Source organism: Macrotis lagotis, chromosome 5 (assembly GCF_037893015.1).
Source record: "Macrotis lagotis isolate mMagLag1 chromosome 5, bilby.v1.9.chrom.fasta, whole genome shotgun sequence".
Taxonomy (NCBI): Eukaryota; Metazoa; Chordata; class Mammalia; order Peramelemorphia; family Peramelidae; genus Macrotis; species Macrotis lagotis.
In genome coordinates, this window is record NC_133662.1 from 142159556 (window position 1) to 142180876 (window position 21321).

At 35.5% G+C, this 21321-nt stretch overlaps 1 protein-coding gene across 4 annotated transcripts in view; it reads right to left on the minus strand.

Moving 5' to 3' along the window:
• Window positions 1-21321, minus strand: part of VNN1 (vanin 1) — a 55820-nt gene that overhangs the window by 14927 nt on the left and 19572 nt on the right. For 3 of the 4 annotated variants that reach the window (XM_074187611.1, XM_074187608.1, XM_074187610.1), the window contains 2 exons: window positions 14712-14942; window positions 13084-13214 (listed from right to left, as the gene is read on the minus strand). In XM_074187611.1, the coding sequence (XP_074043712.1) occupies window positions 13084-13214; window positions 14712-14924 (344 nt within the window). In that variant the 5' untranslated portion in view covers window positions 14925-14942. Of the gene's footprint in view, window positions 1-2499; window positions 3172-13083; window positions 13215-14711; window positions 14943-21321 lie in introns of those variants that run through there. The other variant, XM_074187609.1, reaches the window with a different exon arrangement.

Sequence of the window (21321 nt, forward strand, 5' to 3'; positions counted from 1 at the left end):
AGTGATAAGTAGCATTGCCTCAGTCACAAAGTACCCTCCCTTCATCTGTCTCATTTGAAGTTCACTTTTTAAGAGTCTTAAATTACATCAAATTATTCTAGGAATTCAATGAAAAAAGTGCAAAAGGAGGTGGCTTAGCCTTACCAGATCTAAAATTATATTATAAAGCATCAATCATCAAAACTCTCTGGTATTGGCTAAGAAATAGAGTAGTAAATCAGTGGAATAGATTAGGTTGCAATAGCAGGAAATGATGATAGTAATCTGCTGTTTGATAAACCCAAAGTGTCCAGCTATTGGGATAAAAACTCTCTTCAATAAAAATTGTTGGGAAAATTGGAAGTCAGTGTGGAAGAAACTTAGATTGGACCAACACCTCACACCCTATACCAATATAAGGTCAAAATGGACTCAGAATTTAGACATTAAAAAACATTATTATAAGCAAATTTGAAGATCAAGGAATAGTTTACCTGTCAGAGCTATGGAAAGTGAAGCAGTTTATGACCAAGGAAGAGATGGAGAACATCATTAAAAACAAACTAAATAATTTTGATTACAATAAATTAAAAAGCTTTTACACAGATAAAACCACTGTAACCAAGATCAAAAGAAATGTAGTAAATTGGGAAACAATTTTGACAACTAGTATTTCTGACAAAGGACTTATTTCTAAAATATAAAGAGAACTGAGTCAAATTTTCAAAAAGAAAGTCATTCCCCAATTGATAAATGGTCAAAGGATATGCAAAGGCAATTTACATATGAGGAAATTAAAGTGATCCATAGTCATATGAAAAATTGCTCTAAATCATTACTTATTAGAAAAATACACATTAAAGCATCTCTGTGATACCACCTCACAACTCTCAGACTAGCCAACAAGACCAGGAAGAACAATGATCAATGTTGGAAAATGAGCTGTGAACTCATCCAACCTTTCTGGAGAGAAATTTGGAATTATGCTGGAAGGGCAACAAAAATGCACAAACCCTTTGATCCGGCAATACCACTATTGGATGTATACCCTGAAGAGATTATGAAAAAAAGGGTAAAAATATGACTTGTACAAAAATATTCATAGCGGCCCTGTTTGTGTTGACAAAGAACTGAAAATCAAGTAAACATCTTTCAATTGGGAAATGGCTTAGCAAACTGTGGTATATGTATGTCATGGAACACTATTGTTCTATTTGAAACCAGGAGGGATGGGAATTCAGGGAAGCCTGGAGGGATTTGGATGAACTGATGCTGAGCAAGATAAGCAGAACTAGAAAAACACTGTACACCCTAACAGCAACATGGGGGTGATGACCAACCTTGATGGACTTGCTCATTCCATCAGTGCAACAGTCAGGGACAATTTTGGACTATCTGTGATGAGGAAGAATCATGGAGTTTGAACAAAGACCAGAGATTATTACCTTTAATTTGGGGGGGGGGGGAACCCCGTTATCTTACTATGTAATTCTGCTATCTCTTATATTTTATTTTTCCTCCTTAAGGATATGATTTATCTCTCATCACATTCAACTTAGATCAATGTATACCATGGATACATTGTGAAGACTAACAAACTGCCTTCTGGGGGTGGGGAAGGAAGGAAGATTAGGGGGAAAATTGTAAAACTCAAAATAAATAAAATTTTAAAAATTCTTTAAAAAGAAAAAAAACATTCTGTTTACTCAGAAGGTTGACCCTATAGAGCTGGATACTTGTTGACTTTTTTTTTATTTTAGGAACAAATTTACAGAACAAAAATAAATTTTTAATCTGGGTAAGCTATTAATATCACTGTTGTTGTGTGGTTGTATCTAAATCTTTATGATCCCTTCTGGGGTTTCCTTAGCTAAGATACTAAAGTGATTTGCCATTTCTTCTCCAGCTCATTTTACAGAAGAGAAAACAGGGAAACAAAATTGAGTTCAGGGTCACATAACTAGTGTCTGAGGTCAGATTTGAACTCAAGAAGATGAATTTTTCTTACTCTAATTCTGATAATTTAACCACTGTGCCACCTAACTCCCTCTTAATATCACTAGAGGTTATCTAACTTTTAAAATATACAATATATAGCTATAATTTGCTATCTGGCTAATGCATGTTAATATTAGCTTTATATATTAAGTACTGCTTTTTTTGGTTAAATTTGTCACATAAAATCATTTTATTAAAATTATGTACATATGCATGTTAAAAAATTATATCAAATTACCCCCTTTTCAAATACCTTCCAAAGACACATAATCCTCAAGAGCCAAAGTATCATCCAAAGTCAAATAATTTCATGAACTATTTGTGCATCTCCTCCCAAGCCTATTTTCTCTCACACTTACTATTAAGTCAATTTAATACTATAAGGGCAGCTAGGTGGAGCAGTGGATAGAGCACCGGCCCTGGAGTCAGGAGTACCTGAGTTCAAATCCGGCCTCAGACACTTACTAATTACCTAGCTGTGTGGCCTTGGGCAAGCCACTTAACCCCATTGCCTTGCAAAAACTAAAAAAAATAAAATAAAATAAAATTTAATACTATAAGAATCTTAAAGGACTCTAAGTACTGGGAGTACTTACTGAAGGTAAGGTCTTACTTGAGAACTTTACAAATAATTGTAAGATATGGGAGACACTAACTCTGGACCACCTAGTTTATGATGCCCTCATCAAAGTAAATGCTAAATTTTGTCAGAATTAAAGTGCGTCAAAGGATACTGAGAGATTAAGTTTAGAGTTAATACTCCTGCTTTTCTTCAGGGCTTTTTGTTTCAAATATAGTGATGTCAGCTGGGATCTCTTCAATGAAGAGACAAGATCCAACTATACCCCTATCCTCGAAATTCAGTCTCTTCAATTATATTCTACCCTTTAATTTTCCTAAGGGAAGTAAAATTCTCAAGAGTTAGAAGTGTTATATCTTCCCTTTTAGGGTTGAATACAATTTTTGATGGTCTTGACTAACTTTTGTTTTGTTGTTTCCTTCCCCTTTTCATTTACCTTTTTATGCATCTCTTGAGTTGTGTTTTGTATTTGGTGATTGAATTATCTGTTCAGTTCTGGTCTTTGTGTCAGAAAATTCTGGAGGTCCTCTATTTCACTGAATATTAATCTTTTCCCCCAACAGTATATGCTGAATATTGCAGGATAGTGAATTTTGGTTGTAAAATCCCAAATCCTAAAAATAAATAAAATAAAAAAACAAACAGAAATTAGAAAAAAAAAAAAGAAATCTTCTGTAATCCCAGATCCTTTGTCCTCTGATACATGGTATTCCAAGTCATCCTTCAAGACTGACAGGTCCTGTGAGAGTCTGGCTGTGTTTCCTTTGTATTTAAATTATTTACTTTTTGCTGCTTGCAGTATTTTCTCCTTTATTTAAGAGTAATTTGGCTGTAACAGCCCTTGGAGTTTTTATCCTGGGGGTCCCTTTCTGGAGGTGTTCTATGTATTCTTTCAATGGATATATTGTCTTCTTGTTCTATTATATTTGGACAGTTTTCCCTGATAATTTCCTACCGGATGTTTTCAAGGTTCTTTTTTTGATCTAGGCTTTTGAATAGTCCAGTGATTCATAGATTATCTGTCCTGGATCTATTTTCCAATTCGTTCGTTTTTCCCAAAAGATACTTTATGCTTTATTTTTTTCCAACCTTTTTATTTTATTTGATGGAATCTTGTAATCTTGTAGATTCATTGGTTTCTATTTGTTCAATTCTAATTTTTAGAGTTCTATCTTCTTCAGTTACTTTTTGGGTTTTCTTTTTAAAGGTATTGAATTCTCTAGTTAATTTTTCATAATTTCCCTGCATCACTCTCATTTCTTTTTTCAATTTTTCTTCTTCCTCTCTTCTTTGACTTTTTTTTTTTTTTTTAGTTTTTGCAAGGCAAATGGGGTTAAGTGGCTACCCAAGGCCACACAGCTAGGTAATTATTAAGTGTCTGAAGTCAGATTTGAACTCAGGTAGTGCTGACTCCAGGGCCAGCGCTCTATCCACTGTGCCACCTAGCTGCCCCTCTTCTTTGATTTTTAAATTCTTTCTTAAGCTATTCTATGAGCTTTTGGATTTGAGTCCAGTTCCTAGACCCTTTTGACATTTTACCTGTGAGTGATTTTCCACTGATTTCTTCTGACATGGCATTGTCATATTTATCTACAAAATAGTTTTCTACAAAGAGCATTCTTTTTCACTTTTTTGCTGATCTTTGCTGTTTTAGCTCTGCTCCTGGGGTATAGGGAGTGATAGGGAGTGGAGATCCAAGCTTTTTTTTTTTTTTGCTGCAGCTGGAGTCTGATGTCTGGATTGTTGTTGGCCAAAATGTTGTCTATGCAGTCCAAGCCTTGTCTTTGCAGAGGTTCATTTCCTCTTTTGTATCCAGGTGCTGATTTAGTAGTGTTTTTTTTTTCCCAACCCAGTCCTGTCTTTTACCCTGGTATTCCTAGGGTTCATGCTATGTTTGGGGTTGGGACCCTCCTTGCTGGCTTGACCTCTACTGTTGTTAAGCTGTCGGGGACCTTAGCTTGCACTGTGGCTAATCGTCTCCTGCTGGCTTTCCCACTGTCCTGCCTCCTGGACTTTTCTTCCCCTTTTCCCCCACAAAGAGACAGAACTTCACTGAAGATCCTCCACAATGTCTACCACTGAAAACTTCTTTGGATCTTCTCTTTTTCTTAGTGGGATCTGTAGCTTGAATATCAGTGCAGAGGCTTCATTTATCTTTGGTAGGGAGAAGCTCCAGGAGCATGTTAGCTTCACACCACCATCTTGGCTCCACTCCAGAAGTCCCTATTGTTTTTTAAGAAATCCAAATAATATTCTCAAGGGACCTGGGGGTGTACAAGACTGTGAAAAGAGATATACATAAGAGAAAATTCTGGCAATGAGGTATTCAAAGATTGGCAGAGCTCTTTTAAAAAAGAGATAAAGCAGGTCCCAGGAAGCAGTATTTGGCATAGTGAATAAGGGCTGACCTTGAAGTCAAGTACACAGGGGTTTAAATCTTGCCTATGACATAAACCAGTTATGTGACCATGGACCACCCAAATAACTTTATAATTATAAACTGTGGATGAATTGATAAAAGCATATTGTAGAGGAAGTCTTCATAAAACTCTTTCCCCAAACAGGTAACACTAAAAACCAGACAACTCCCCTCTACTCCCGCAACTCCCCACCAAAAAAGAAAAAGTAAAAAAGAAAAGAAAGGAAAGACTGTTGTCAGGGATTGGTATGGCCAATTAAAATTGAATGGTGAAGGAATTCACATACAGTCCTGGGATTTTAAAACCATTCCTGCCTGGGTTGAGACTCCAGCGAGTCAGTATACCACAAGGGGAATCCAGGCCACAAGCCGGAGACTAAGGGCAAAGGGTAAATCCCTCCCCCTCTTCCAGACTGAAACCAAGCTGGCGGGGTGGGGATGAGGAGATGTATTTACATTTAACAATGGAACAATAGAAGTCAATTTACATCACAGGAGCAGATAATATTTTTCTAAATAGATAAAACTTAACAGTATAGAGGATTATAAAATCTATTTCCATTTACAAATCTTCTATGTCTATAACTCCCTACATCAAGATTATTGAATTTTAAATCCAGTATTCTAGTTCTGGCTCTGTTACTTACAAAGGATGACTTTGGGTAAGTCATTTAATAGCCTTTAGTTTCTGTTTCCTCAATTATTAAGTAGGGATGATAGCACATACCACCTAACCAAAAGGGCAAAGAGTTGTTAATATGAAAGCACTTTACCAAGCATTATATAAATCAGAGGCAGGGAAACTCTGGCCCTCAGATCATATTGGTCTACAGTTGCCAGATTTAAAATTCAATAAATCTAGGAACTTTTGGGGGGGTAAATTAATTGTTTGACTACATATAGCCCATGAATGATGCTGTAAATATTCAAACGGCCCTTGGCAGAAAAAAAGATTTCATGATTGTGATAGTAATAGCATGTGAGGTCATAAGTCATAATAAAGGAATAATCAAAACTAATATAATTAAATGAATTTAAAAGAAAGATTTCCATGAGGAATATTATCATTGTCTTCTCAAACAGATTGAATTTTTCATCATAAATTAGATTTCTTGGGTATTATCCTGGGGTCCCTTTCTGGAGGTGTTCTATGTATTCGTTCAATGGATATATTGTCTTCTTGTTCTATTATATTTGGATAGTAAGTTAATAGACTAATGATACTGTTCTTAGAGAGGCCAAATTTCTCTAAATCCAATTCTTTTAAAAAAGAGAACAAAACACAAAAGGAGCATTGGCTTTAGAATCAGAAGATGTGGGTTTGAGTCCCAGCTCTGCCAAATCAGTTGTGTTGACATGAACAAGACCTCATCTGTAAAATGGACATAATAGTCATACCACCAATTTTTCAGTAGAGTTAGCATGTCATAATGGCTAAATGGATCAGAATGACCTGAATTCAAGTCCTAGATATGAGTATGTTAACAACTTGATGAAGTAAGGTAACTTAAAACTCTCAGTGTCCCTGCACAACTCTCTAGGCATATACATTTCAAGACAGTTGCTAATTTGCTTTCATAGAGAGAATTTCCTTAGAGGAAATGTCTCATATCAGTGAAATTAAAAATCAGGAAAAAAATTCAAACCCTAATTCACAAGAGTTATTGTTCTGGGAGGGGTGGGGAAATGTTTTGTAAAAATTTAGCTTTAGAAATTTAAGTACTGAGGGCGGCTAGGTGGCACTATGGTTAGAGCACTCTGGCCCTGGAGTCAGGAGTATCTGAGTTCAAATCCGAACTCAGACACTTAATAATTACCTAGCTATGTGGCCTTGGGCAAGCCACTTAACCCCATTGCCTTAAATAAATTTTAAAAAAAATTTAAAAAATAAAAAGAAATGTAAGCATTATTATAGGTAAGTAAATTGGGGTCTTGAGAGAATAAATAACCAACCTAATAAAATATTTAAAAATTAGTCAACACATTTTACAGGGTTTAACAGAGCAACCTGACAAAAACTAAGTTAATACTTCCTTTTTTATTTTGAAAACAATGTGAATGGAATATTTATTGCTTTGGGTGAAGCATGAAACAGACATAAAACAAATGAAAACATGTTAATTTGGCGCCACCTGCTGGCAAATAACCTTTCAAATCATCTTTTATACCAAATCAAATTTGCAGTGAACAAGAGCTTTTTGGGTTTTTTTAATTCTCACATTAATAAAACACAACTTACAAATTCTCAAAATACTTTCCTTACAATTAGTGGGTAGGTAATACCAATAGTAATCTCCATTTTATAAATTAAAAAAACTGAGATTCAGTACATTGAAAACTATGGGATTTGGAGTCAGAGGATCTCAGTTCACATTCTATTTTTTGGCCTCTACTTCCTCAATTACAAAATGAGAGTATTAGGACATTTCTAAACTTTCCATATCTAAATTTTATATGATCCTAGGGATTTACTAGATCTAGCAAATGGAATCACTAAAATTCTACTCCAGGTTTCCCAACCCCAAATCAAGTTCTGCATCTGAAATAAATATGAGCCACAGCAATCTACCTATAATTAGCAAGGGGAAAATTACATTTAGAAAACTGATTTTCAAAAATAATTATAAAAAACTGATGTTTAGTTATTTGAAGGAGGAAGAAAAGGAAAAGAAGTAGGAAAAAATAGCAGCATCCATCAACTTCTGTTTGAATTTTCAGATTGAATATGGGACACTGCTGGTGAGAGGGCAGGATCTGGATGAGGATTCCAAAAAAGGAGCCTGTGAAGGAAAGATCAGATGGCAGAGAAGCATCCAAAACAAGTCGAGAAAAGGGAACATTAAGGAGGGGAGTGATCAAAACTGCAAGGACTACACAGGAGGACCTATGGGATACATGGAAACTTTGAAGAGAGCAGTTTCAGTGACTTGTAAAGAAAGAATAGGCAGCTTTTCCAAAGAAGTTAGCCACCAAGGGTAAAAAAAGTAAAGGATTATAGTGAGTGGGGATAGATGGATCAAGTGAGGGCTTTTTGAGAATGGGAGAACATGAGGATGCTTGTAGGCAGTATGGAGGGAGCTAGCAGACAGAGGGAGACCAGATAAATGAGAGAGTGGGGACAATGGGGAGCACAATCTGTTGGAAGAGATATGACAGAATGGAAACACTTGAGTAGGTGGAGGGGTTTGCCTTGGTAAGGAGTAAAAACCACTTTTTCACATGAGACAGGAGTGAAGGATGATATATAGTAGCAAAAAGCATATTAGTGATAGGAGCTGAGAAAGAAGGGAGAAGAGGGATCTCATGGTGAATGATCTCAAATTTTTTTGTAAAATATGAGGTATGGGTTAGCATTAAAAAGTTGAGGGAAAGGGAAAGCATTGAGGACCCAGTTGAGGTTTGTAAAATAGATCTCTTGTGGATGCAGTCAGTTGCGTGATTTTCTCCATTTTCATTCAGTAGCACATGTATACTCTTATATAAAGGCAGCAGATGACAGAAGAGATCCAAGGCTGAATATGGCAGGGCACAAAAGATGATATAATAAAGGAACTACAAACTGAAGAGGGCAGTGTACAAATGAACTCATTCACCAAGCTAGGAAAAAGAGATAGCTAGTGCAGAGTTGATAGACTGGGAGAAAACTAAGGAGTTAAAGGATTTAACAGAGTTAAAGGGTTTAATAAGGAAAGGTAGAGAAATAGAAGTAGAAAGTCAATGGATAAAATGATTTCACAATTTTTGAAGATGGAGGTGATACTTTTATGAATGATGGAAAGAACATGGATATGAATCTTTGTGTATGACTAAGGTGGGATAGAGGAATAGTTTAATGGGAAGTGAGTATGTTGAACTAAATATATAGGGTGTTTGAAGGAAAGTCAATAAGTATGTTAAAAATAGAGAAGAAAAGATTTAAGATGAAGGTAAATTTGTGATATTTCAGAAGGCACAGTAAAAGAAGTTAAGTAGTATTTGGTCAGGAGTTTGAAATGGGAAGGTTGAAGGGAATGGGAACAAAGAATTGGGTAGAGGGATGGAGCATGAGGTTTGGACGATGACCTACAAGGGTTCAGAATTGCTCGGATATGTAGGGTATGATTAGGGATAAGTATGTTCATCACTGAGTGGAAGACTCCACTCCTTATCCCAGAAGAGGCTGAAGATGAGGCATGAGACTGAACAAATAGAAGGACTGTGGTCAGATTGCAAGATCCTTATTCTCACCTGACACTAGAGATCAGGCAGGCCCAGCAGAGGATGGAAGTCTCCATTTCAAAACCTACATTCAGTAATAAACCTTTTAGAAGTGAGATTCAAATATCTAATAGTGTGTTTCTGTTGTCAGCCTTTATGAATGCTTAATGTGAATCTTACTCATTCCAAACTTATTTCTGTAGATTCTCTACATGTTTGTTATATATTCAATTTCCTTTCTCCTTTATGAGGACATGTTAATTTTTCTATATAGAGATGATAGGCACTGTGCTTTTTAATATTGTGCATGTTTTTGGTTTACGATCATCTCCAAATCTATTATGGCCCAATTTACAGTTCTGTAAGTATACATTAAGATTGATATTATATAGCTCTTACTGCTTAATATGTTCTTTCCATTGATATTTGATTTCAAGATGTCAGTAAGTCTCGACATACACAGGCACAATTTTCCCCTTAATAATTTTATCTTAGTTATATCTGGCTGGAGGAGATGAAGGTATTTGTAAGCATCATCCAATCTATTCATTCAGTTGGTCCTCTGGATTTAAGTTTTAGCTTTCTTTGGCATAAAGAATTTTATACTTGTGACAGTTTTAATGAAATTTTACTATCATTGGGGGAAAAAATTCTATGAGATTGAAGGAGTTGTTTAATGTGGTTTTGGTTGAGCCACTTAGCTTGATGGCATCCATGTTGCCAAACCAAGTGGTAAGTAGGATATTTTGGTTTGTCTTTTAAACTTTGAAATCATACTTAATTCTATTTAGGAGACATCATCATAAAATTAAAGGTGGAAAGAATGCTAAGTGTATATGTTCAGGCAAAAACCATTTCTTATCCACCTACTAAATACTAGGCACTGTGATGAAGGATAGGGATACAAAAAAAAAACCAAACTAAAACAGTGTCTGCCTCCAAGAGCTCATATACTACTGAAGAAGACAAACTATATGTATATAATTATGTATAAAATACAAACAAAATGAATGATATATATTGGTGGGAGTGGTATAAGCAGCTGAAAAGAATGATGAGGCCTTTTGTAGAAGGTGGCCCTTAAAGATAAGATAAAGAAAGAGACAGGAAATGGGCTGTTTGGGGTGAGAAAGACCAAGAAGTTTAATCTAGTGGATGAAAGTTTACAAAACAGGAAGAAATATATTACAATTCTGAAAGGTAAATTTGGGGCAAATCACAAAGTATTTTAAAAGTCATAGAAAATAATTTATATTTCACTCAAGAAGCAATAGGGAGCTGATGGAGTTTACCAAGAATCATGGAATGGTAGGACCTTCCTTTTATGAAAATATAGCAACTAGGTGAGGAATGAATTGAAGTGGGATGACATTAATGTATCTAGGAAAGAAGAGATGACATCCTGAACTGAGATGGTGGCAAATGAGTAGAGAGAGGAAATAATGCAAGAAGTAGTATCAAGGTAGGAACAACAGAAACTGGCATCAGACTGGATAGAGAGGGTGAGGGATATTCAAAGTTGTCAAGAGTCTCTTTTAGAGAACACTGAGGAAATTCTACAGTGATTTGTATCAAGGGTGCCATTTGTAGTTTTTTGCCATAGTTGAGTCACTATTTTCCAAGACCTAATGCTGAGGCATAATATAGTGGTGCTGAGATTTTAAATATCCAACCATCTGCTAGGGCTCCTTCTCTGCCAAAAGCAAAGAAAATAATTACTTTTTCACTTGACTTAGTAAGTTTCATCCTCAGTCTGATATGTATACTAGATCCTGGGAAAACAGAATTTAAAGGGTTCAGAGGGCAGATAAGTAATATCTTGTGAACTAAAATGCTTCAGAGGCAAGTCAGCTAGGAGATAAGGGAGATGTTCAAGAATGAAATTCTGGGGTGGCTAGGTGGCGTAGTGGATAAAGCACCGGCCTTGGAGTCAGGAGTACCTGGGTTCAAATCTGGTCTCAGACACTTAATAATTACCTAGCTGTGTGGCCTTGGGCAAGCCACTTAACCCCATTGCTTTGCAAAAAAAAAAAAAAAAAAACTTAAAAAAAAAGAATGAAATTCTGAAAAGAAACAATTTAAATGAAGAGAAAAAAAATTGGATTTGTCCAAAGATACCAATGTGGGTGGACCAGAAATTCACCAGCCAACTTAGAATTTGAAGACTTTAGCTTGAGATGGATGAGATAAGAAGGAGCTGTTCAACTTTTACACTGATTATGTCTCTGATTATATTCTACTTGTAACAGAATAAAAATGACCTGGAGGAAACTATAACAGCACAGAAAGCCGTGGGGCAGCTGGCAGCACAGCAGATAGAATGGCAGGCCTGAATTCAAATACATTCCCAGATATATACTTACTACATGAACCTGGGCAGGTCACTATTTGTCTCAGTTTTTCCATCCAGAAAATGGAGATAATTATAAAATTTGCCTTCTAGTGTTGTGAGGGCCAAAAGAAATAATATTTATAAAGTGCTTAGCACAGTACTGCTCTGGCACATAAAAGGTACCATATGAATGTCCACTATAATAATAATAATAATTATTATTATTATTATTATTATTATTATTATTATATTACTGAACTACTGTTGGTATTAAGTGAAGACTAGAAAATGGAAAGGATTGGGAAAGGGAAAATATTCCAATAATTTTTTTTTAAAGAAAGAAAACAGTGTCTATAAAGAGTAGGCCACTGAGTTGATTCCTGGAGATAATCTAGAATGGACCAATAAAGAATGGTTAGTGAGTCTTTAAGAAAAAAGGAAGCAGTTATTACAAAAAGACAGGATGACTTCATCAAGAAAACATCAGAGGGCAGCTAGGTGGCATAATGAGTACCTGCCCTGGAGTCAGGAAGACCTAAATTCAAATCTGACCTCAGATACTTAATTACCAAACTGTGTCCTTGAGCAAGTCACTTAACCCCATACCTTGCAAAAAAAAACACAGCAACAAAAGAAAAGGTCAGAATTAGAAAATATTTAGCAAATGACTGGATTTGTGAGATGAAAGAAAGTGAAAAATCGAGTAAATACTGAGGTTGTGAAACTATGGGACACAGGAAAAGGGGTAATATCCTCCAAAGAAAAAAAAGGAAATTTCAAAGTGTGATGAGTTTCAGGGGAAAAAAGGGCTAGTTTGAACATGTTAAGTTTGGGGTGTCTATGGGACTATCCAATTTGAAATGTCCAAAAAGCATTTGGAGATAAGTGTTAGGGTAAGAAGCTGCTTCTGCAGCTGAGACCAGGTAAATAAGCAGTTCATCCTGTCTTCACAGTCTAGTAATTTGCAAGGGAAATGAACATCATTTTTGCCATCACCTTGCTCCTCCCCTTCAAGAAAGGTTCTGTCTTTTTCCAACCCTTTTCAGAACTTTTCTCCCATCTCCTGTCATGTCCTTTTAGGTAGAGATAACTTGTAGCTCCTTTTTCCTTTGAATTGCAGCAATAAATATGTAAACCTCTATAAAGATGGTAAACTCTTTGGGCTCAACAAACATGTTCATTTCTCTTGTAATAAATCTAGTTTACCCATAAGTTCACGAAGATGAGATTATCTGTTGACAGAGACTAAGGATGGATATACAGATCAGGGAGTTGTTTGCATAAATGATAATTAACTCCATAAGTGTTAAGGAGATCACTAAATGAGAAAATATAGAGAGCAAGGAGAAGACCCAGGTCAGAATGAAAGGTACACATATAGTTAGTTAGAAGGCATGATATGGATGAAGATCCATAGGAGACTACAGAGAAACATTGAGACAAGTAGAAGGACCTAGAGAAAAATTAGAAGAAACAGTATCCTAGAGGAGAGGGCTGTCAACAGTGTAAAATGCTGTGGAGTAGTCATGCAAGGCATTACAAAAAGAAGAACAGATTAGATAATACATTTTTTAATACCTGCTGTTGTCTACACAAGGGGTCCAATTCACATTTGGGTGTGGAATGTCTTCCAGATAAGGATAAATCTTTGCTCTTTCAAAGACAAATCCAGAAATAGCATGTTCTGGAGTCACAATAATATGTGCACCCTGTTGAAAATAAACTTAATTAATATAATCCCAAATAAGCTCTATGACAGCAATAATGTTGGCTAACACCCACTTATGTACCACATCAACTCCTTTATCAGCTTTCTTTTTGCTCTCTCATTTTTTATCTATCTTTAGAACTTAGCACAAAAAGAACACCTATTCCAATCAATTTTTTTACTATTTCATTTTTAATGCTGATATTCTATGACTGAGATTTTTAAGAGTTACAAGAGAGATCATCTTATCCAATCCCTGAATTTTGTGAGGAAACTCAATTCCAATACAAAAGCAGAGTATTAATGTGGATAGCTATAAGGTTTTTTGGTTTGTTTTGTTTTTCAATCAATGAATTTAGATGATATAAAACCTGAGTTTCAAACCCTACCTTTGCTATTTCCCATTTGTTTGACCTAGGACTTTTCACCTTTCACCTCTGCGGCTTTGATTTCCATTATTTATAAAATGAGGAGAATGAACTAGTTAATTTCTGAGGTCTTTTTGACCTCTAAATCCTATAACTCTTGGTTCCTAGTAATGACTAAATTTTTATACCTTTTTAATTCAGTTATTAAGAAATTGTTCTTACTGTCATTTCAGGTAGAGGACATTGGCACCTCTGCATCTCTACATTCTTTGAAACCTAAATAATATTCATTGAATCGAGATTTAAATTATAAAATTTAATTATAAACGTTTTAAATTTAAAGTATTAGTTTCCCCTTATACTCACAGAAGTACAGAATTTCAGAGTTGGATGTAACCAGAAAATCTACACAGTCCAATTCATCCCTGGATGACAATCCCAGACAAACATTCATCTAGACTTTTCTTGAAAACCTCAAGTTAAAGGATTCTCATCTCCTCTAACAGACTTTGTCATTTTGGGGTAGCTCTAACAGTTGAGAAATTTTGTATAATATAAAGCATAAATCTGCCTCTTTACAAATACTACCTATTACTTTCATTTCTGTCCTAATGCACCAAGCAAAACAAGTCTAATTTTTCCTCCAAATGGCATTCTTTCCAATAATTGGAGAAACCTATCAAGTATCCCTCTAGTTTTTATCTCTTCTCCAGGCTAAAATCCCCAAATCTTTCAGCTAACCTGCATTTGGCATTTACTCTAGCTTCCTCATTATGCTACTTTCCTTTTTCTCCATGCTCTCTGGCTTATCAAAATTCTTCTGAAAATGTGGCACCCAGAATTGAATACAGTACTCCAGGGCAAAGTACATCAGAACTATGTTCTCCCTACATAAGGACACTATGTTATCTCTTATTGTAGCCTAAAATTATGTTCACTTTCTAGGGTCAGCTTTTCTGACTGATGTTATGCTTGCAGACACTAAAACTGGCAAATTGTTGTCAGATGAAGTACTTAGCCAAATCAACCACAAGTGAATCCTTTCTCCTGGGTTCTTCAGTGGAAGCTCCAGAGTACATATTACTCTCTACTATAACATAGTGGGATCAGGCACAAATAGGAAAAAGTACCTGTTTTGCTGCTGATATAATTGCTTGTTCCATAATGTCCATATTGTCATTCATTAAATTTAAGGCTTCTTCTTGAGTAACAGTCCTTGAGGTTTCAGAATACAGTTTCACTTTATGTTCATATACAGCTGCAATAAAACTATCCAGACAAGAGGTTCTGAAGAAACAAAGAGCAAAAATTGCCACATAGCCCTGCCAGTGAGAAGGAAGCATGATGTAGGCCAAGGATTTCTGGGGGAAAAAAAACAACAAAAAACTCATACATAGAAAATGAAGGAAAATTTTTAATTTTAATAAGTTAATAAGTAAAGAATATTGTACAAGTTATCGTTAAGCTATAACTATGGGGTCCATGATTTCTAAATATAAGTTTATAATTGCATATCTTAGTAATCATTGATACCCAGATGAAACCCATCATATTATCATCTCCAACCATCAATATTCAATTCCAAGATCAAAACCCAAAATCTTGAGAAACTCAAGCTTTATCCTATGCAATAAAGACATTTCAGCATGGCATTTTTCACTCATCTCCCAGTTCTGCTGTTCCTAGTTTAGATTGGGCAAAAATTTAATTATACATTTATTTACAAAATTTTTTATATTTTCTTTTACTATTATATATAAAGACATATTTATACATATATATGAGAAAAGAACACTTTTATCTTTATCTTATACACAGTAGTCATTTAAATGCTTGTTCAGTTTGTGATATTAGTGGATCACTTTTCTAAATTTTGCTAGTTGGTTTTATTCTATCATGTATTATTGTCAGCTCCGCAAATGACACTTCCTCACTTCCTGTCTTCCCAGAGTTGAAAGACTATATGGATTTCCAGGCCAATTTCTTTTTATTGTTATCATTATTATTATTATTTATTTTTGACAATCTTTTCTTTAAATTTTGAGTTCTAAATTCTCTCCCTCCCTCCAGCTCCTCTACAATCCATTTTGGTCAGGAATGCTTGAAAGTTTTTTGTTTCATTAAATATTTTTTCCCTTGAAGGAATATGCTCAATTTTGGTTCTAGGCCTAGTTCTTGTGCCTTCTAGAATATCCTGTCTGCTGTTTTAATATTTAAAAAAACTGTTTAATCTTGTATGATCCTCACTGTGACTCTATATTGTTTCTTTCTTGTTTCTAAATTGTTTCTTTCTTGCTGTTTAAATATTTTCATTTGACCTGAGAGCTCTGGAATTTTCTACATTATTCTTGGGAGTTTTTAATTTGGGGATATTGATCAAGAAGTTATTGGATTCTTTCAATTTCTATTTTGCCTTTTAGATCTAATATATTTAGGACAGTTTTCCTTGACAATTTCTTGAAATTTGTTATCCAGGCTCTTCTTTTTAATCATAATTTTCAGGTAGTCTAATAATTCATAAATTATCTTTTTTTGATCTATTTTTCAAGCTAGTTGTTTTTCCAAAGAGATAGTTTAAATTTTCTTCTATTTTTAATTCTTTTGACTTCATTTTATTGTTTTTTAATGTCTCATGGAGTCAGTACCTTCCACTTGACCAATTCAAATTTTTAAGGAATTATTTTCTTTAGTGAACTTTTTTGCTACATTTGGTCAAATCTGTTTTTTAAGAATTCTTTTCTTAGTAGATATTTGTGCCTTTTTACCATTTGACTAATCTGTTTTTAAAGTATTATTTTGTTTTGTACCTCTTTAAACTATTAATTCTTTTTTCATAGTTTACTTGTATCACTTTCATTTCTTTCCCCAATATTTTCTCTACCATCTTTACTGTTTCTTTAATGCTTCTGAAAATTCTTGATAGACTTGTGTCCAATTTGTAATTTTCTCTGACACTTTGCTTGTGGCTGTTTTCATGTTGATGTCTTCTGAGATTGTTTCTTAGTCTTCCCTGTCAATATAGTTAGTTTTTAATGGTCAAGTTCATTTTTCCAGTCTATCTCTTGTCTTTAAACTTTATGGTAACATTAGGCTCTTGGAAAATTTTTAGGAAAAAACCTGGAAAAATATGGACCTACAAAGTAATAGAAGTATTAAAATATGTTTTTATATATGTATGTACATATATAGAATATATGTGTATGTATTCATGTTGAATTATAGCCTTTTCTTGAGCAGGGTGAGGAAGGAGAGAAAAAATTTAAAATGCACAGCAAAAAAACCAACTTAGAACAAAACACAGAAGAGCTGAGTAGCCTTGAAAACAATACATAGTATTTATCACATAATTTTTCAAAAAAAATAAGCAATCTGAAATGGAAATTTATGGTTTTACATTGAATTCTCTATGTTCTGATGTGTACATGGAAGTATACTTTTTTCTCATTTTTGTATCTAAATTTGGAATTAATAAAACAATTTTAAAGGTTAGGCTCTGATCACCTAGGAGTAGGGAGACACTCTCCCAAGCTTTAGCCTTTGTTGTTCTGCTATTTTCAGAGTTAGTTCTGGGGCTTCTGCAAAATGTTTATTCTTTCAAAATGCCTGAAAGAGATGTGGTCATTACTTTCCTGGTCTTTTTGCTTTGTACTTTACCCAAGAAAGCCCCCCCTCCCCCCTCAGTCCCCTACAGACTGAAGTGCTAGCACTCCTAGATGCCTAGGAACTATGACAGCAGAGCCCCTTCCCTCCTGCATCTGCAAGCATGAGTGTTACTCTCTGCCCTGGAACTGTGACCCAGAAGTGTATATGGGCACCAGAATTACCAAACAGTACCTAATTTTTCATCCAGTGGCAGTTCCAGGTTCCCTGTAATCTCCTTCTGACTGTTGTCCAATCCCCTTACCATCTCTGATCTGAAAACTCCTAAAGCAGCTACTGCTGCTGTCACAGTGGCCTCAAAGGTCCACCAACAGAGTCACTGCTACATGCTTTCTAGACCAACTCCCACCCCAATATTAGAGATCTCTCCTGCCTACCTGCTAAGATGTCTTGTTATGGAAAAATGTCTCCACCTGACTTTCTGTTGGGTTCTGCTGCTCCAAAATTCAATTTGAGGCATTATTCTAAATTTGTTTGGAGAGAGATGCCAGCTGTCTTCCTGCCTGTACACCACCATTCTGGTTCCACCTCAAATTATTGCTGAGAGTATATCATGTCCAAAACTGAACTTATCCCCATGAAAAATTTTCCTACTCCTATTACTGAAACAATAATGTTTTTAGTTTTCTCAGTCTTGATATTCCACACACCTCAGTCATCTTTAAGTTTTCCTTTTCCTTCTCATCCCCTTAGCTAATCAATTTAATTGAATTGAAAATACTATCACATTTGTCTCTAAAATATCTGACATTTATTCCCTCTTTTTCACTATCAATGACAGCCATCCTAGCTCATAACCTTATTCTTGCTGTAATTTTCACTTCCATAGTAATATAGTTCAACCTCTGTAGCTTTTTAAATTATAAGAATTTATGACTAGCAATAGCTTACAAATTAATTTTCTGTTCTCTAGGTTTATCTTTCTAACTTTAACACAAATATTCAATCTTTCTATGCCAACTTGATCACATCACTACTCAAAAACATTTAGTGGCTGTTAAAAAAAATAAAATATCCCATTCCCTTCTGTGACCAAAAGAAATCTACAAGAGATGGATAAGATCAAAGTTAAGCTTGAACTCCTGAATATCTTATCAGGCTTATCTGCTAAATCTCTAAAGCCAGAACATAAAACCCAAGAAGACATTTGGAAAGAAAGGAGAGAAGCTATCCAAAAGGGAATTAAATACTGTTTAAGAAAGATAGTCAATTACCTAGCTGTGTGGCCTTGGGCAAGCCACTTAACCCCATTTGCCTTACAAAAACCTTAAAAAAAAATAAAAGACAGTCATAATGGTCAAAGGACATGCAAAGGCAATTTTCAGATGAGGAAATCAAAGCTATCTATAGTCATATGAAAAGTTGCTCTAAATCATTACTGATTAGAGAAATGCAAATTAAAGCATCTCTGAGGTACCACCTCACAACTCTCAGATTGGCCAGTATGTCCAGAATATGACAATGTTGAAGGGGATGTGGGAGATCTGGGACACTAATGCATTGTTGGAGGAGCTGTGAACTTATCCAACCTCTCTGGAGAGCAATTTGGAATTATGCACAAATAGGACAATAAAACTGTGCATACCCTTTGCTCCAGCACTACCTCTACTGGGTCTACACCCTGAAGAGATCATGAAAAAAAAGGTAAAAATATCACTTGTACAAAAATATTCATAGCAGCTCTGTTTATGGTGACAAAGAATTGGAAATCAAGAGGATGTCCATCAATTAGGGAATAGCTAAAGAAATTTTGGTATATTATATGATGGAACACTTGTTCTATTAGAAATCAGGAGAGATGGGATTTTCAGAGAAGCCTGGAAAACTTGAATGAATTGATGCTGAGTGAGATGAGCAGAACCAGAAGAACATTGTACACCTTAACAACAACATGGGGTGATGATCAACCTTAATGGACTTGCTCACTCCATCAGTGCAATAATCTGGGTCAATTTTAGGGGATCTGTGGTGGAGAATACCATCTGTATCCAGAAAAAGAACTATGGGGTTTAAACAAAGACCAAAGATTATTATACTCAATCTTTAAAAAGTCATCCTATGTAATAATTTTGCTATCTCTAATATTTTCTTTTTTCCTTAAGGTTATGTTTTTTTTCTCTCAATGTATTCAATTTTGACATCTGCATATCATGGAAACAAATATAAAGACTATCAGAATTTGCATGAACTGATGCTGAGTGAGATGAGCAGAACCAGAAAAACACTGTACACCCTAACAGCAACATGGGAGTGATGTTCAACCTTGAAGGACTTGCTCATTCCATCAGTGCAACAATTGGGAACAATTTTTGGCTATCTGCAAAGGAGAGTACCATCTGTATCCAGATAAGGAGCTGTGGAGTTTGAACAAAGTACAAGCACTATTCCCTTTAATTCAGAAAAAAAAAAACCCAGATGTCTTATGGTTTGATCTGGTTACCTTTGAGAATTCTGTTCTCTTTAAGGATATGATTTCTCTCTCATCACACCCAATTTGGATCGAGGTACAACATGGAAACAAAGTAAAGACTGATGGAGTGCTATCTGTGGGGTGGGGGTGGGGGAGGGAAGCAAGATTGGGAGAAAACTGTAAAACTCAAATAGTACCTTTAATAAAAATTTTTAAAAAAAGACTATCAGATTGTTTTCAGTTGGGGGGAGGGAAGCAGGAAAGGGAGGAAGAGGGGGAAAATTGCAAAATTCAAAACCTTGCAAAAAACAATTGGTAGAAACTACTATTGTATATAATTGGAAAACAAATAAAATATTTTTGTAAAAAATATAAGTCATATTCTTGAGCTTGCCAGCATATATAAATGTAACACCTCTATATTCAAGATTTCAAAAATCTCCTTATCTGACCATAATCAATTGACTTTATACCTCTCACTCTGTCTTATGTTACTAGAACTTATTCTTTATCTTACTGTGAACTCCACTTCCCCTCACATCCTCAATTCCTCTCCCAAACCATCTCCTTTGCACTAGCCACTTCTCTTTTCCCCATCTTGAGCCCTCAGTGAACCAATTCAGCTCTGTATCAGCATCCTCTCTTGAATCCCTGGGTACCTTAACATTTTGCCAATTGTATTCAGTCAAGTCTGAGTCTTAGATCACTTTCACCATTGTCATCTTTTCTCCCATGCTGCAGAGCAAATGTGAAGAAAAGCATCCTCATTGCTACTAGGCAATATACCTGCCTTATCAACTTTCTATCCCCACTCTCCACAGTGGCTCTCCTGAAGCTTCTTATTCATGCTCAAATCCCTATTCTGTCAGGTGAGACCATTGGTTTTTTTTTGTTTTTTTCACAGTTAATATTGAGACCACTCACCATCTCCTCCCCTCTTCTTCATCTCCTATCACTCAAATGCCTTCTATTCTTCTTCCTCCAGCACCCTTGTTTAAAATGAGATGACCTTAATCCTTACCAAGACTATCTTTCTCCACTTGGTTAACCCATCCCATTCCATCTGTTGTCCCCCAACAGACTGCACCTCCCCCATCATTCTCACTCTTTCATTTATTTCCAATCATTTCTTGTCTACTGACTCATTTCCTACTGCCTAAAAAGATGCTCATTTCTCCCCCATCCTCAAATAACCATCCTTCCATCTCTGCTAACTACTGTCCTATACTCCTGTCCTTTGTAGCTAAACTCCTTGGGAAGGCTATCTACATACAACAAATGCCTCCACTTTCTTGCTTCCTCTTTAACTCATTTTAATCTAATTTCCATCCTTAAAATTGCTTTCTAAAGTTACCAGTAATTTCTTATTTGTCAAATTCAGTGGTTTTTCTCAAACCTCATTTAAGGATGACCTTTATCCTTTGACATTGTTGAAAACTCTCCTCCTTGATACTCTCCTACTAAGTTTTTGGTTCTCCTCCCTATCAAACCACTCCATCTCAATCACCTTTGCAGGATCATTATCCAAATCACCCTTCTGCTGTTGCTGTCCTCAAGGTCCTGTACTGGTCTTCTTCTCTTCTTCCTTTATATTACTTCATGAGCAGCTAGGTGGTGCAGTAGGTAAAGCAGCAGCCCAAGAGTCAGGAGGATCTGAGTTCAAATTTGGC